General features: G+C 36.1%; 4 protein-coding genes across 4 annotated transcripts; 1 reads left to right on the top strand and 3 right to left on the bottom strand.

Moving 5' to 3' along the window:
• Positions 1–104: 104 nt before the first annotated feature.
• LOC112096723 lies at positions 105–883 on the bottom strand. Its single transcript, XM_024180139.1, has 2 exons — positions 597–883; positions 105–479 (listed from the first exon to the last, which is right to left on the bottom strand). Exons 1-2 carry the CDS (start codon positions 804–806, stop codon positions 291–293), a joined length of 399 nt encoding a protein of 132 aa, XP_024035907.1. The 5' UTR covers positions 807–883; the 3' UTR covers positions 105–290.
• Positions 884–888: 5 nt separating this feature from the next.
• On the top strand, positions 889–3614 carry LOC18037702 (pentatricopeptide repeat-containing protein At5g44230). The gene has a single exon (XM_006425549.2). It carries the CDS (start codon positions 919–921, stop codon positions 2878–2880), a length of 1962 nt encoding a protein of 653 aa, XP_006425612.1. The 5' UTR covers positions 889–918; the 3' UTR covers positions 2881–3614.
• Positions 3615–7591: 3977 nt separating this feature from the next.
• LOC18037707 lies at positions 7592–10342 on the bottom strand. Its single transcript, XM_006425552.2, has 5 exons — positions 9908–10342; positions 9697–9781; positions 8758–9585; positions 8368–8628; positions 7592–7962 (listed from the first exon to the last, which is right to left on the bottom strand). The coding sequence occupies exons 1-5, from the start codon at positions 10305–10307 to the stop codon at positions 7803–7805; spliced, it is 1734 nt and encodes a 577-aa protein (XP_006425615.1). The 5' UTR covers positions 10308–10342; the 3' UTR covers positions 7592–7802.
• Positions 10343–11159: 817 nt separating this feature from the next.
• Positions 11160–11645, bottom strand: LOC18037729 (bZIP transcription factor 44). Its single transcript, XM_006425553.1, has one exon. The coding sequence runs from the start codon at positions 11643–11645 to the stop codon at positions 11160–11162; it is 486 nt and encodes a 161-aa protein (XP_006425616.1).
• Positions 11646–12920: the final 1275 nt, after the last annotated feature.

The raw sequence follows: 12920 nt of genomic DNA on the forward strand, positions 1-12920 counted from the left end.
TTGGTGGCATCTGCGGTATCTCTCATTCCTGGCAAACGAGATTGGGATGTCCTAAGGCTAGACTTCAAATATCATCACCTCATATTACAGCCAGTAACACAACCAAACTAAGCTTTATGCCATTAGATAACTCAATTCTTATTTGAACAAGCATGCATCAACTTTATGCCATTAGATAACTCTTATTTTAACAAGCAATCATCACTTCTCTAAAAAGTAATTGACAAAGAAGCAACCTTCTTACTCTTCAACTGAAAATCAGAAACACAAGGTTAAGGCAGCTTGGGTTGTTAAGGAGAAAGATCTTTCCCTGATTTTGCCTGATTCAAGTTGTTGGGTTTGGTGAACCAAGTTGTGTACAGGAATTGCTTGTGAGGGCCCACATGGTTGCAGATGAGCCTCAGCTTTTGTCTCTCCCTCATCCATCTCAACACGATCTTCATGTGGCTTTTGCCCGTCAATCCACTCACTCCAGCTTGCTGAAAATGTAAAACAACAAGGTTTAGTATTATGATAAGTGATCACTGTCAGATCGATTGTATTGATTATAAATTATAGATGAAACAGTTGAAATTGAGTTTAATAGAAATACGCACCTGGACGCGTTCCCAAGTTTCAGCAACAGTGAGAGGACCGTGTTCCTTGACGATGTCAAATATAACCCTGGTAATTGTCTGAGATTGCTCCGGTGGAGCTTTGAGCTCTATGGGCTTCATCTTCGGTTTCGGCTTCGTCGACAAATATCTCACAAACATTTTTGCGTTCAAAATATTGCTCAAACCACAACAAGAGTACACAACTACCATTCCAGTAAATGTATTTTATACACTCTCAAACGCACCGTTTTGATTTTTGTTATAACGTCACGCCGCCATTATTTTTTAACAGCCATACCTTTCCCGCCTGGACGCTGCGTCAATGGTAAGTCTGACACGCACGTTCTCTACGGCGAGTTCTCTGGGTTATATTCCGAAACAGTTTACTCAACAGCTAAAACCTAGTGAAACTTTCGAGTTATTGTCTGAACTTCAACGACAAAAGAGACTTCTAGAGACACAATTGATATCCACACTCGATGGCTGCAACGACCTTCTTCAAATCAAACAAGTACACGCTCACATTCTCCGCAGAGGCCTTGACCAGTCCTGCTATGTCCTCACGAAGGTCATTCGCACGCTTACTAAAATTAATGTCCCCATGGATTCCTACCCTCGTCTAGTTTTTGAACAGGTGAAATACAGAAACCCGTTTCTTTGGACTGCTCTTATTCGTGGGTATATTTTACAAGGGCACTTAAAAGACTCGATTTCATTGTATTGCTCTATGAGAAGAGAAGGTATTGGCCCTGTTTCTTTTACCTTGTCCGCACTTTTTAAGGCTTGTACCGAGGTTCTTGATGTGAGTTTGGGTCAGCAAATACATGCCCAGACGATTCTGCTTGGCGGTTTTACTTCTGATTTATATGTTGCCAATACAATGATTGGCATGTATGTGAAATGCGGGTTTTTGGGATGTAGCCGGAAGGTGTTCGATGAAATGCCTGAGAGAGACGTGGTTTCCTGGACCGAGTTGATTGTGGCGTACGCGAATAATGGGGATATGGAATCTGCTGGTGGGTTGTTTAATGAGTTGCCTTTGAAGGATAAGGTGGCCTGGACTGCTATGGTCACGGGTTATGTGCAGAATGCTAAGCCTCGAGAGGCAATAGAGTACTTTGAGAGAATGCAATATGCAGGAGTTGAAACAGACTATGTCACGTTGGTTGGTGTTATTTCAGCATGTGCTCAATTGGGTGTGGTTAAGTACGCTAATTGGGTTTGTGAAATAGCCGAAGGATCGGGATTCGGACCTATCAATAATGTTGTTGTCGGATCAGCGCTTATTGACATGTACTCCAAGTGCGGGAGCATAGATGATGCTTATAGAGTTTTTGTGGACATGAAGCAGAGGAATGTGTTTTCTTATAGTTCAATGATTCTTGGGTTTGCAATGCATGGTCGTGCTCATGCTGCAATACAGTTGTTTGGTGAGATGGTAAAGACAGAGACAAAACCTAATGGGGTGACATTTATAGGAGTGCTTACAGCTTGTAGCCATGTGGGGCTGGTAGAACAGGGCCGAAAGTTATTTGCAAGCATGGAGAAATGTTACGGTGTTTCTCCATCTACAGATCACTACGCTTGTATGGTTGACCTTTTAGGTCGAGCTGGATGCTTGGAAGAAGCTCTGAAGATGGTTGAAAAAATGCCAGTAGAGCCCAACGGTGGGGTATGGGGAGCGCTTCTTGGAGCATGTCAGATCCATCGGAATCCAGAAATTGCACAGATTGCTGCAAACCATTTATTCCAGCTGGAGCCTGATAAAATAGGAAATTACATCATCCTCTCTAACATATATGCGTCAGCTGGAATGTGGGATGATGTTTCAAGGGTTAGGAGGCTGTTGAAAATGACAGGTCTGAAAAAGAATCCTGGATACAGCTGGTTGGAAGGAGACAGAGGAGTTATTCATGAATTCCGTGCTGGTGACTTAACCCATCCAAACTCCACTGAGATTCAGCAGGCACTGGGGGACCTTCTGGATAGATTACAGGCTGATGGATACCAGCCAAATCTCCGCTCTGTGCTGTATGATGTGAGCGATGAGGAGAAGAAGCGAATACTGATGACTCATAGTGAGAAGCTAGCTTTGGCATTTGGGTTGCTGACTACAAGCCCTGGTGCCACTGTAAGGATTATGAAGAACCTGAGAATATGTGAAGATTGTCACTTGTTTATGTGTGGTGCATCTCAAGTCATAGGGAGGGAGATTGTTGTGAGAGATAACATGAGATTCCATCACTTCCAAGATGGAAAATGTTCTTGCGGTAATTACTGGTGATTAGACATTTGATTTGACTGTCCATGGAAGTCTGATCCCTGCACCATTTTAGTCCTTGCCCATCAAGAAAAGTTGGATATAATGTAGTTGTTTGCCAAAATACTCCCATGTCAATATCATGCCATGTCCCACCTTGGGAGTTACTGTGAAATGGTCTCAATTTCTGTGAACTGCCATTTGCTCGAGCTAATTTTGATCCGTGAAGAACTTAAGAAAATGAGTCCTGCACACTCCCCACAAAGCAAGACTGCCCTCTCAAGGAGATTTGGCCTTAAATGAGCGTGTTGCTAAAGGATGTGGTTCTTAATGCCAGTGCTGAGATCCTGCCGTGCTTTTTTAACAGATGTGATTTATTTGTAACTCGTCAAGCACATAAATTTATCACCGTCTACCCTTGAGAGGATACCGACTTCGGCACTGGGAAGACTGAAGTAATTCCTAAATATCGGTTTTAGCACTCAATTTGTTACCACAAAGCAGTGGGAGATGAACATTTGCAGAAGCCAGAAACAGAAGCGTACTGTTAGCCAAAGTGGAAGCATGAAATCATTCTAATGTTAAATTTTTCATGTCTGATGCCTTTCGTATCTATTTTAGATTTTCATGTCTAATGCCTTTTGGGTTCAGAGTAGTGCTACGTATGTCGCTTGATGTAGTTTCATGCCACTCAATTCATTCGAGTCATTTGGCCAATAACAAAAGTTGATCCGAGTGAAAATAGATAGAACGCAGAAGTCCGCTCAATTTGAGACAGAAAATGGACATTCACATGCATCATCTGCGCATCATGCACAAATTTGAGTATTGTCCGAGATGAAATATAATTTCTCTACGCTTTTGCAAATGTTAGAAATTTGAAGTACTCTTCATCTTGGTTGTGACAATTTCTGCTCTATTATCATGTTTGTGGCAACCCTCATGAGATAATCAGGAAGTATGGACTCGTGCCACATAGCAATGCCAAGGAAATTGCTTTCATTAGTACCGCTTATGATTAAAATGTTGTCAACGTCGGAAAGGGTACCGGTATCATACTAATGGCTTTTGTTTCATCCGTGATGCCAAAGGCAAATTTCTATTTCTCAACGTCGGATTGTTAAAAGATGTTTTGTCTTAAATTGGTTGAATGTTTAACCAAATTTCTATTACTGAGGTTTAACCAATTTCTCACATTTTGATGCTGAGTTCTTTACTTCTTTTTGTTTTTTCACCATATTATCAAAATCCCCAATAACAGATACTCGTTATGAGAGATGTCCTCCGCTGTTTCTCCTCCAGTACGTCATTTAAATTGAAACGAAAGAGCATACCGACAAGCCGTCCGTTGGCATGTCTTATAAGCTGTAAGAATCAGGATACTATCTAGTTTCAGAAATGAAAGTTTGTAATACGAATAAGCAGGCTTAAGGTGCGGTGTAGTGTGGAAAATCGATAAAAAAACGTTTAGCAAAAGAACTCTTATTAATTAGTTCAATATATATATATGACAAAATACAATAGAAAGCTGTATTAATACACAAAACTAAAGGAACAGCCCACCCACTAGTACAAATAGCTTGACAGCTTGTTGTATGTGTTACATAATACTATCCCAAGATGCATAACTAGTAAAAAGAGATGGACATATATAAAACTACGAATATTATGGACATATTACAAAAGCACTCGTGTAAAATATAGCAAATAATAAAAAGCACTAGTATATATAGTATTGTATGTGTCGTCGACGAAAGACAAGTACAGGCAGGTAGTCTAGTGACGGTGTCCAGGAAGATTGTCTTTGATCTTCTCCATCATTCCTTTCTTCTCGTGGTGGCGCATCTGCCCCTCCCCGGTAACACTATAACCACTAGGAGTGGTGGTTGCAGCAGCGGATGATGATCTTTCGTCTTTGTGTCCCAGCGGCAGCTTCTCCTTTATCTTCCCCTTCACTCCCTTCTTCTTCCTCCTCCCACCTTGCCCATCATCCTCAGACTTGCATGCACATCATTATCATATGTTCATGGAAACAGTAAATAACATAAGTACGTCCTCATGATGAATTAATGATTTTGCTTTATCATAATAAAGAGAGTAGTGTTAAGTATATCTAGAGATCAGGTTCACGTAGATGGGTATTTAATTAATTAGTGAAACAACTTACAGAGCTGGAGCTTGACGAGCTTCCAGAACGATGAAGGCCATGACCATGATGCCCTCCACCTATGCCGGTGCCGGCCGCTGGTGCGGCACCGTAACCCGTGGAATCGAACCCTCCGCCTCCAGTGTGATGAACTGGGTTCCCATACTCATCAGTACTTTTAACCACCGGGTTCCCGTACGCGTCTACTTGGCGATTTGGGTCCTCATACCCGCTTGTTTTCTGAACTGCACCGTATTGGTTCTGAAAATGTGCCATTTTGAAGCTAACCAAAATGAATAACTGAGTTAGCTATGTACATATAATAAAATAATTGCTATAGCTATAAAAATATAATTTCCAGAACTTGCAAGTGTGTCGTTTTGTGACTGAAATTTTCACTTACAATTAAAGAAGGTTACTCTCAACGGTGATGTTTTAAAGAAGGCGAGGTTGGTTCGCGTTATATAGACTATCAAAGATCAACGTGCATGTCACCTTGGTCGCTCTACACGAGCCACGTTTCAGTTCCGGCCATTGCCACATTATTGTTGAAGGTTTGCGTTGTGATGTCCGGAAGCTGACAAGTGTCTGCCGATGGTAATGTTTACATAGATTCAATGCTGACACTTCACCGCACCGCCTGCCATACATGCGTTCCTTCCCTTAGTTGGAATTCGGATTGCGTTTTGCATGCTTTATCTGAGAATTTCTGAACGAGTTGACCACGTGTGTTTAAACTTTAAAGAAAGGCATGCTGGGTTATTATTGATCCGATAATATGAGGAAATTACCTCAATTTTAATAATAGGAAAAAAATAAATACAAAATTTCATCTGATTAAATGAAAAGAGATAAAGAGACAAAAAGAAAAAAATTACAATGTTTGATCCACGGTGCAACAAATTTTGATTACTAACAGGTTTATAGATAGGTACGAAACACTGGAGTTTACCATTTCCACCTGACATGGTTCTCGGAAATACGAGTCAATGTTATTATTATTATTTTTAAAAATAGCAAAATCAACAGAAACGGCAGCTTCAACAAAACAAACAAGCATTGATTATCGCTAGATTGAGATGGATATAAAATATAAAGAATAGAATTGCATAATATACAAACGTTGAATATAAATTCATGAATAGTAGTTGTTGGTACTGTTCAGATTATTATTTGTTAGTACTGTTTATATGATACTATTTACAGAACTGTTCATATTAGCAACAGCCATAAATTCGTTGAAGTATGCGAAACAACGTCTTAAAGATCAATTCTCACTCCTCCAAAGAAGATTTTTCATTGAAAAAATGACATAAACAAAGGTTTTCACTATAAATAATTCTTGTGATTTGTCGTCATTTCTAGATATTGTGAGTTAAGAGGAAAAGATGTTGGATTGATGTCACCCAACTTTAATTTCGTGCTGTTAAATGGGTGTCAACTACAAAATGTGATTTCCTAAAGGCCCATGTCATAGCTGCAATTTGAATACCAACCATTAAAACTCCGTTTGGTATTGTAGATAAACATCTTAAACTTTGATTGTAAGTATTTAATAAACACTTATAAAAATGTAAGCGAAAATTATTTTTTTAACAATTATTTTAATATATTTTAATAATTTTATTAAAATTATTATTTAAAAATTATACTTATTATACATGATTAATTTTATATCACCACTATCATTTTTACTTTTCTAATAACTGTAAGTTGGTTAATTACGATTGTATCTTACATGCAGATTTTACCTTATTTGAAGTATATTTACTTACCTTCTCTTCCCTTTTACTTACCTTCTTCTTTAGATGCATTGAGATGCCTCTCATTAATTTGGATAACCGAGGTTTACTTATTTGTTTCTAAATTTAACCACCACCAAAAAGACAAAACATTCAAAAGGATAAGCAAAACAAAAGATGTGTTTTAAGGCTAATTCAGTAATATTATAACTTTTAAAATAATTACTATTATTTATGTTGTAAATATAATCACCTGTGAAAAAATTAATTAAACATTTGGTATAATTTATTTTTAAAAGTGTTGTAAGTTTTGAAATTGTATGTTTAGTGAATTTACTGTTAAAATGTTGTAAATACAAGTAACTTAATTAAACATTATGCTGAATAAAATTTATTTACATATTTGTAAACATGTATATAAAATATTCTTTTATTATGTATATATAAAATTATCTCAATATAATTAGTAATAATCATAGTTTCTCTAAAGTTAATGATTTTATTTCTTAATTAATAAAGATTATTTTTATTATAAAAAAATTAATAAGGATAATTTTAGATTTCTATATATATATAAAATTATATTAAGTATAAAATCGATTCTCAAAATTAAATATTGAAAAGATACATACTTTTCGAAATCTGCTCCATAATGAGATAGAATGATGTTATTTTGTCAAAAGTAATTTCTAAAAAAATTTACTAAATACTAAAATTAACTTTTAATTTTTCAAAATTACTTTTCAGCCTCCAGGCACTCATCCTCAAATAAAAGTAAAGACAATTGAAGTTTGATTTCAAGGATAAATCTTTCCTCTTGAGTGAGCAGTTCAAACAATGGCACACTATCAGAGGCGCACTATAGAGGGTAGTGTAACAAAAGAGATCCCAAACTCATAAAAAGGCCATTTTCCCCAGTAAAATAGAAAAACAATGTTCATTCTTCAAGTAGCATGAATATTCTTGCTTTGCATGATAAGCATAATATCCCTTCCATTTATAAAATTGGGATTCCAAGAATATCAAAGCTAAGCCAAAGGATCATATATTTTTTTTTTTTACCTCTGCAAACATGACAAATGAAAATCCTCAATTGAAGTATACGAAGGAGGAAGTGTATCCTTTGCTGACACCAGCAACTTGATCAACTCTTCTATTGGACGTTTCAACATGAAAACATCATCAGCTAGATTCTTTGTTTGCCAATCATCTAATATCCTGCAGAAAATCTCAAGTCTCTTAGACTAATTAATAGAACAGATTCTGGTATCACTCAACTGGCACATACAACACTTATTAAATAATGTTAGTAGAAAAAAAAAAAAAAAATCTTTCCAAAGATTTTTCTACAATAAAGGAGTTGAGTGGCAATCTTGAGCCTAAAATGAAAAGTGCAAACAGCTGGTTTATGAAAAAAGAGTGATGATATAGTCATAAATTTTTGTACAAATTAATTTGGTATTAACTCATTGGTTGAATAAAAATACAAAATAATAAAATCAAATCATATGGATCAAGAGATATATAATTCAACCAATTTAATCATGCCACCAGTTTGTACCCAAATAAAAAAAAATTGTACCAAAATTTGTAACTATATTATTACTCATAAAGAAGACTAACCTTGATTGAGATTCTGAATTACTCCCACAATCAGAAAACAGAACCTTAATAATAGGCTGTAGATCCAACTTTAGAATTGGCCCCGTAGTGCTGTCCATGCCCGAACAATAACCAGTACAGCACCAAGCATTTGGATTCAAGAGAACAATTTGTAGCATGGGAGATTTGGTTTTCAAATCCCTTACCAGAGTCCGAAATGATAATTCGTCTTTTGCACTTTCCAGAAGCTGATTCGTGAACATTCTCTCCAAAGTATATTTCCTGCCGATGATGAGAAAAGTTAGTTTACCATCCAGCAACAAAAATAAAAGTCAAGCTCTATTAAGAGGTCCTTGTCCAAAAATAGCATCGCATATGTTGGTTAGAAAATTTTACATAACGTTTGCTTACCGGAATTTGTCATCTGATCCACTGATAGGTAAACAAGTGGAAATGTAACACTTAAAGAGTCGAACCCCACCATCTATAGGGGCATCACTGGTACTAGAAGGGTATGCTCCAAGAAAAGTTAAACAGCAGGGACACAGAAATTCAATCCACTCAATATCCTTTGAGAGATTATAGGATCTAGCCATGAAAATGTTTCCGAGAAAGCCATTACGAAAAGATCTCTGATCTGCCGTGTTTCTCTCAGTTTTTTGGTACAGAGAAGAAGATTCAGACAGAGTAGGTTTACAACCTTCACCAACATGATCTTGAATTTCCTGAGTTGCATGAACACAACATCCAGGGGCAGAAGCCACATTTTCAGATGAACCAGATACCGGTAATGTGCAAAACAAGCTGTCTCCGCTAGTTTCTTTCTCATTAACATCAAATTGCTGGGTTACAATAAAGTTTTCATCCTTAGGACCCATAAAACTTAATTTTCCACTAAAATCATGCACTAGCTCATTCTGGTCATCACAGCCAGCAGTTTTTCTGTAAATAATTCCAGGATCTAGTGCAGATCCACATGTAACATCTTCAACAGTTGAGGCCAGTCCAGCCTGGCACTTTCCGCCACCAACCCGCTCAGGAAAATTGCATCCCACAAGATCATCCTTGAAAAGGGTAACAGTTGTACAATTTAACAGGCACATACTCGTTACACATGTGTAGCAATTTGCATACCTAGTTACCAACTTCTCACTTATGCCTCCAAATGAACAACAACAAGCTCCAAACCAGTTGTCAGCAGCCTCTTGCCAGTTAACAGATGGCATCTCCACAAAATTTCTACATTTATGCATTAAAGAAATTAAAAAAAAAAAAGAGAGAAACAAACCATCAGATTGATGTCCAATGCATAGCATAGCTCATAAAATGGCTATACAAAAAAATTCTTACCTAATAGGTGTTTTAGTCAACTTAGTCGAGCAATTTCTGCAATAAAAATGTACACCTTCCTTCTTCAATGATAACTTCTTTATATCTAATTCATGTTGAATGTGCATAACACACATGTTAGAGCACAATGGCTGCCATGTGCTTATAGTTTATGATCTCGGAGCACAAATGACAAAACAAAAAAGAAATAAGTACAAGAAATGCGAGTCACCAGAATCCATCAGCAGTGGTGTTGACAAGTGAGAGTCGGCAATTTGAGTCAATCGAAGCACGGAATCAGAGCTTGCGACAATCGGATGATCAACGGGAAGAAGCAAGACGAGCTTAACTTCAATGTGGTCAGCCAAAGCTCGGTAACTAGCCGGGGACTCGGAGTCGATCAAAACTTTCGGAATGGGAACTAGCAGCGAGATTTGATTTTGCAAGTCTTGTTGCTGAACCCAGGTAATGGAAACGTGATGTTTGGGTAGATTGAGATTGACTTCGAGATTTTGACATTGGTTTGAGGTGTTTGTGTGAGTATGCGAATCGAAGACAAATAATTTGAGAGTTGGAGAGTGAGACTGAGCTTCCCACGTGAACCGCCATTTTCTAGGGTTTTTGATTGCCATGGCTTTTGTTTATATTTCTGCAAATTTGCTTCTTACCCGCGTCAATCAAAATGGGTGGTAGTCAAAGAATTGGGCTAAATAGTGGTTGTCAGGCCCAATATATCGGTCTAGTTTTCTTGGGCCTTAAAATATGTTTCTCAGCCCATTGATAATTGGACGGTGAAATTGTCATCCTCAATGCCCAAGTCTATGACCGTCATATCGCACGATGATGATCTCCCAGTATTTTTCAGATTACGGGATTATTATCGATTTGGTTAACAAGGGAAATTAATCATTTTCTGCCTTACCCTTTTGATAGGATCGTAACAGGAGCATCACACCAGCAAGCACCCACCGGTCCAAATCATACTCCAAGCTTTGGTCAACCATCCAAATCCAAGAAGCAACGACAACACACTTGACCAAGTAACCAAAAATTCTATTTTCTTTTGTCCACGTGCAGGATAATAGACGTGATGATCATTTGTTTAGTCACAAAATCCAGTAGGATCCAATATGATCAAATAATTTTTATGCACCTACTAAACTGATCAAATATTGGGATATATAGAAGTTTACGCAAGCTAAAATGTAAAACAAATAAACAGGAGAAAATTCAGTTTTGATAATCTATACATATATCTCGGTTCTAATTACTAAGTAAAAATCACTAAGATACAAACCTTTTGAACCTCATAAGTAACAATAATAGATGGCTCATAGATGAAGACATATTACATATGCTACCACGAAATCTCACATAATACTATTTTGTCTTAATCGATCAAAAACTAAACACAATCACTTTACGCCCACTGGATAGCAATAATGGATCTGGATTAGATTAGTTAACAAGATCAGTACCTGAAACTACAGCATAAACAAGCCATTATTAAATGGAGGCACGGTGATGGTGGGCTGACTCAAATAGGGGTAATTGAAAGTGTCACTGTTCCCCAGGTAATCATCAACAATGAGCTCGTTAGAGGTGCAATTAGCCAAAAATTGAAGAGTAGCTGGCTGATCAAAATAAACTGCGTTGGTTGAAGCAATGAGTCCATTTAGAGAATGGAGCCTGTGTTGGAGCTGAGCAAGCTGAGACCTGAGAACAGCGTTTTCATTCATAAGGTTCGAGTAAGCTTGAGTGACAAGGCTGATCATAGCACGAATCTGGCCATTTTCCTTCTGGTAACGGCTAATATCAGCAATTAAATGATGGAAATATTCCTGCTTTCGCATCCTGGAACGGCGTGCAGCTTCACGATTGGCCTTCATTCTCCTCTCACGATAATCATCAGAGGTTGAGTTTTGAAGCATGTCTGACCTAATAGAGTAGTTTCCACTAGAAGAAGCCATCAGATGACTGTGAGAGTATGTGGACTTTGTTTGATCCGATCCAATAGTATAGTAAAAGCACGTATATATATAGAACCCTGCTGAACCTGGTGCTATTAATAATGCTTAATTAAAATGAAGTGACTGTTCGTGAAAACATATAAAACCAGTATAAGAACACAACAGAGAAGGACTGAACTATGTTGACTCGGGGCCTGTTACTACTTTTTATAGCAAAATATGAGAAAATCGTTTTACTTGGTGGTGGAAACATGGCAGAAAACATGATCAAGAACAAGTTATTGAGAAAAAACAAAAACAAAAAAACATTAATGGAGGGAGATGTATTACGGAGTTAGTAATAACAAGGACTGAGATCAATCCAAGGATTTTTGAAAAGAAATGAAAAGAGCTAAAGAAAGAGAGAGACACACACAAAAAGTTCAAAGCAAAAAAGGTGACAAAATGAAAGCCGTTTTGACGAGAACTTAAAATTGGATTTTATTTATGACTAAAGTTAATTAATGAGGGTGTTCATAAGTGTTTTAGTTTAGAACGGGCTATTTCCAATCTTAAAAAAAAAAAAAATTAAACACCCTTATGTTAAATTTTGTATCAAGTATAAAATTTGGGTTGAAAAGGAATATCAAGACTCTTTTTTTTCCATAATACTCTTTGAATATAGTAATTAGAAAATTAAATTTAAAGTTTTTTCAATTAATATAAATTTAATATTAATAATATAATCTATCTATTAAACTAATAATATTAAATTATTTTTAACATTTAAAATAATATTAAAATTTTAAATTATTAATATCTTTTTAATGCCCTGGGTTAAATAGATTTTACAATTAACAAAATACGTCCCTATTAATAATACTGAAATTATTTTTAAAATAATTTAATTTCAATTTTAATTTATTTATTTTAATATTATGTTTCTATTTATTATTAAAATTACTTTAATATAATAAAATAGGTCTAATAGATTGTAAAATATAAAAATATTTTTTAAATATGAAAATTATTTTAAAATTTATATATTATTACATTTAGTATAATTTCGTATTTCTGTTTATTATAAAATTTTGAAGTCAATATTTTTGGGTTTATAGAGTGAAATGATATTATAGTAAAAAGGGGATTTTGATCCCTTATTAAAAATATGGAGGTTCTTGTGACTATTTTCCTAAATTTTGAAGGTGTTAGTATCTTTTTTTCCTATATATTATAATATTAATTTCTCAAACACGTAGTAGGTTAAAAAAAAAAACTAGTTTATAAGGTACATGA

The sequence above is a fragment of the Citrus clementina genome, unplaced genomic scaffold, assembly GCF_000493195.1.
Source record: "Citrus clementina cultivar Clemenules unplaced genomic scaffold, Citrus_clementina_v1.0 scaffold_7, whole genome shotgun sequence".
Lineage (NCBI taxonomy): Eukaryota > Viridiplantae > Streptophyta > Magnoliopsida > Sapindales > Rutaceae > Citrus > Citrus x clementina.

What these genes read in the sequence shown, in the direction of transcription:
- LOC112096723 (XM_024180139.1), bottom strand. Translation starts at nt 806, where the DNA reads ATGGTAGTTGTGTACTCTTGTTGTGGTTTGAGCAATATTTTGAACGCA. An exon ending in AAACTTGGGAACGCGTCCAG is followed by an intron (nt 480 to 596) that starts GTGCGTATTTCT and finishes TTACATTTTCAG; the next exon opens with CAAGCTGGAGTGAGTGGATT.
- LOC18037702 (XM_006425549.2), top strand. Translation starts at nt 919, where the DNA reads ATGGTAAGTCTGACACGCACGTTCTCTACGGCGAGTTCTCTGGGTTAT.
- LOC18037707 (XM_006425552.2), bottom strand. Translation starts at nt 10,307, where the DNA reads ATGGCAATCAAAAACCCTAGAAAATGGCGGTTCACGTGGGAAGCTCAG. An exon ending in ACCACTGCTGATGGATTCTG is followed by an intron (nt 9,782 to 9,907) that starts GTGACTCGCATT and finishes AACATGAATTAG; the next exon opens with ATATAAAGAAGTTATCATTG. An exon ending in GGATCAGATGACAAATTCCG is followed by an intron (nt 8,629 to 8,757) that starts GTAAGCAAACGT and finishes CATCATCGGCAG; the next exon opens with GAAATATACTTTGGAGAGAA.
- LOC18037729 (XM_006425553.1), bottom strand. Translation starts at nt 11,645, where the DNA reads ATGGCTTCTTCTAGTGGAAACTACTCTATTAGGTCAGACATGCTTCAA.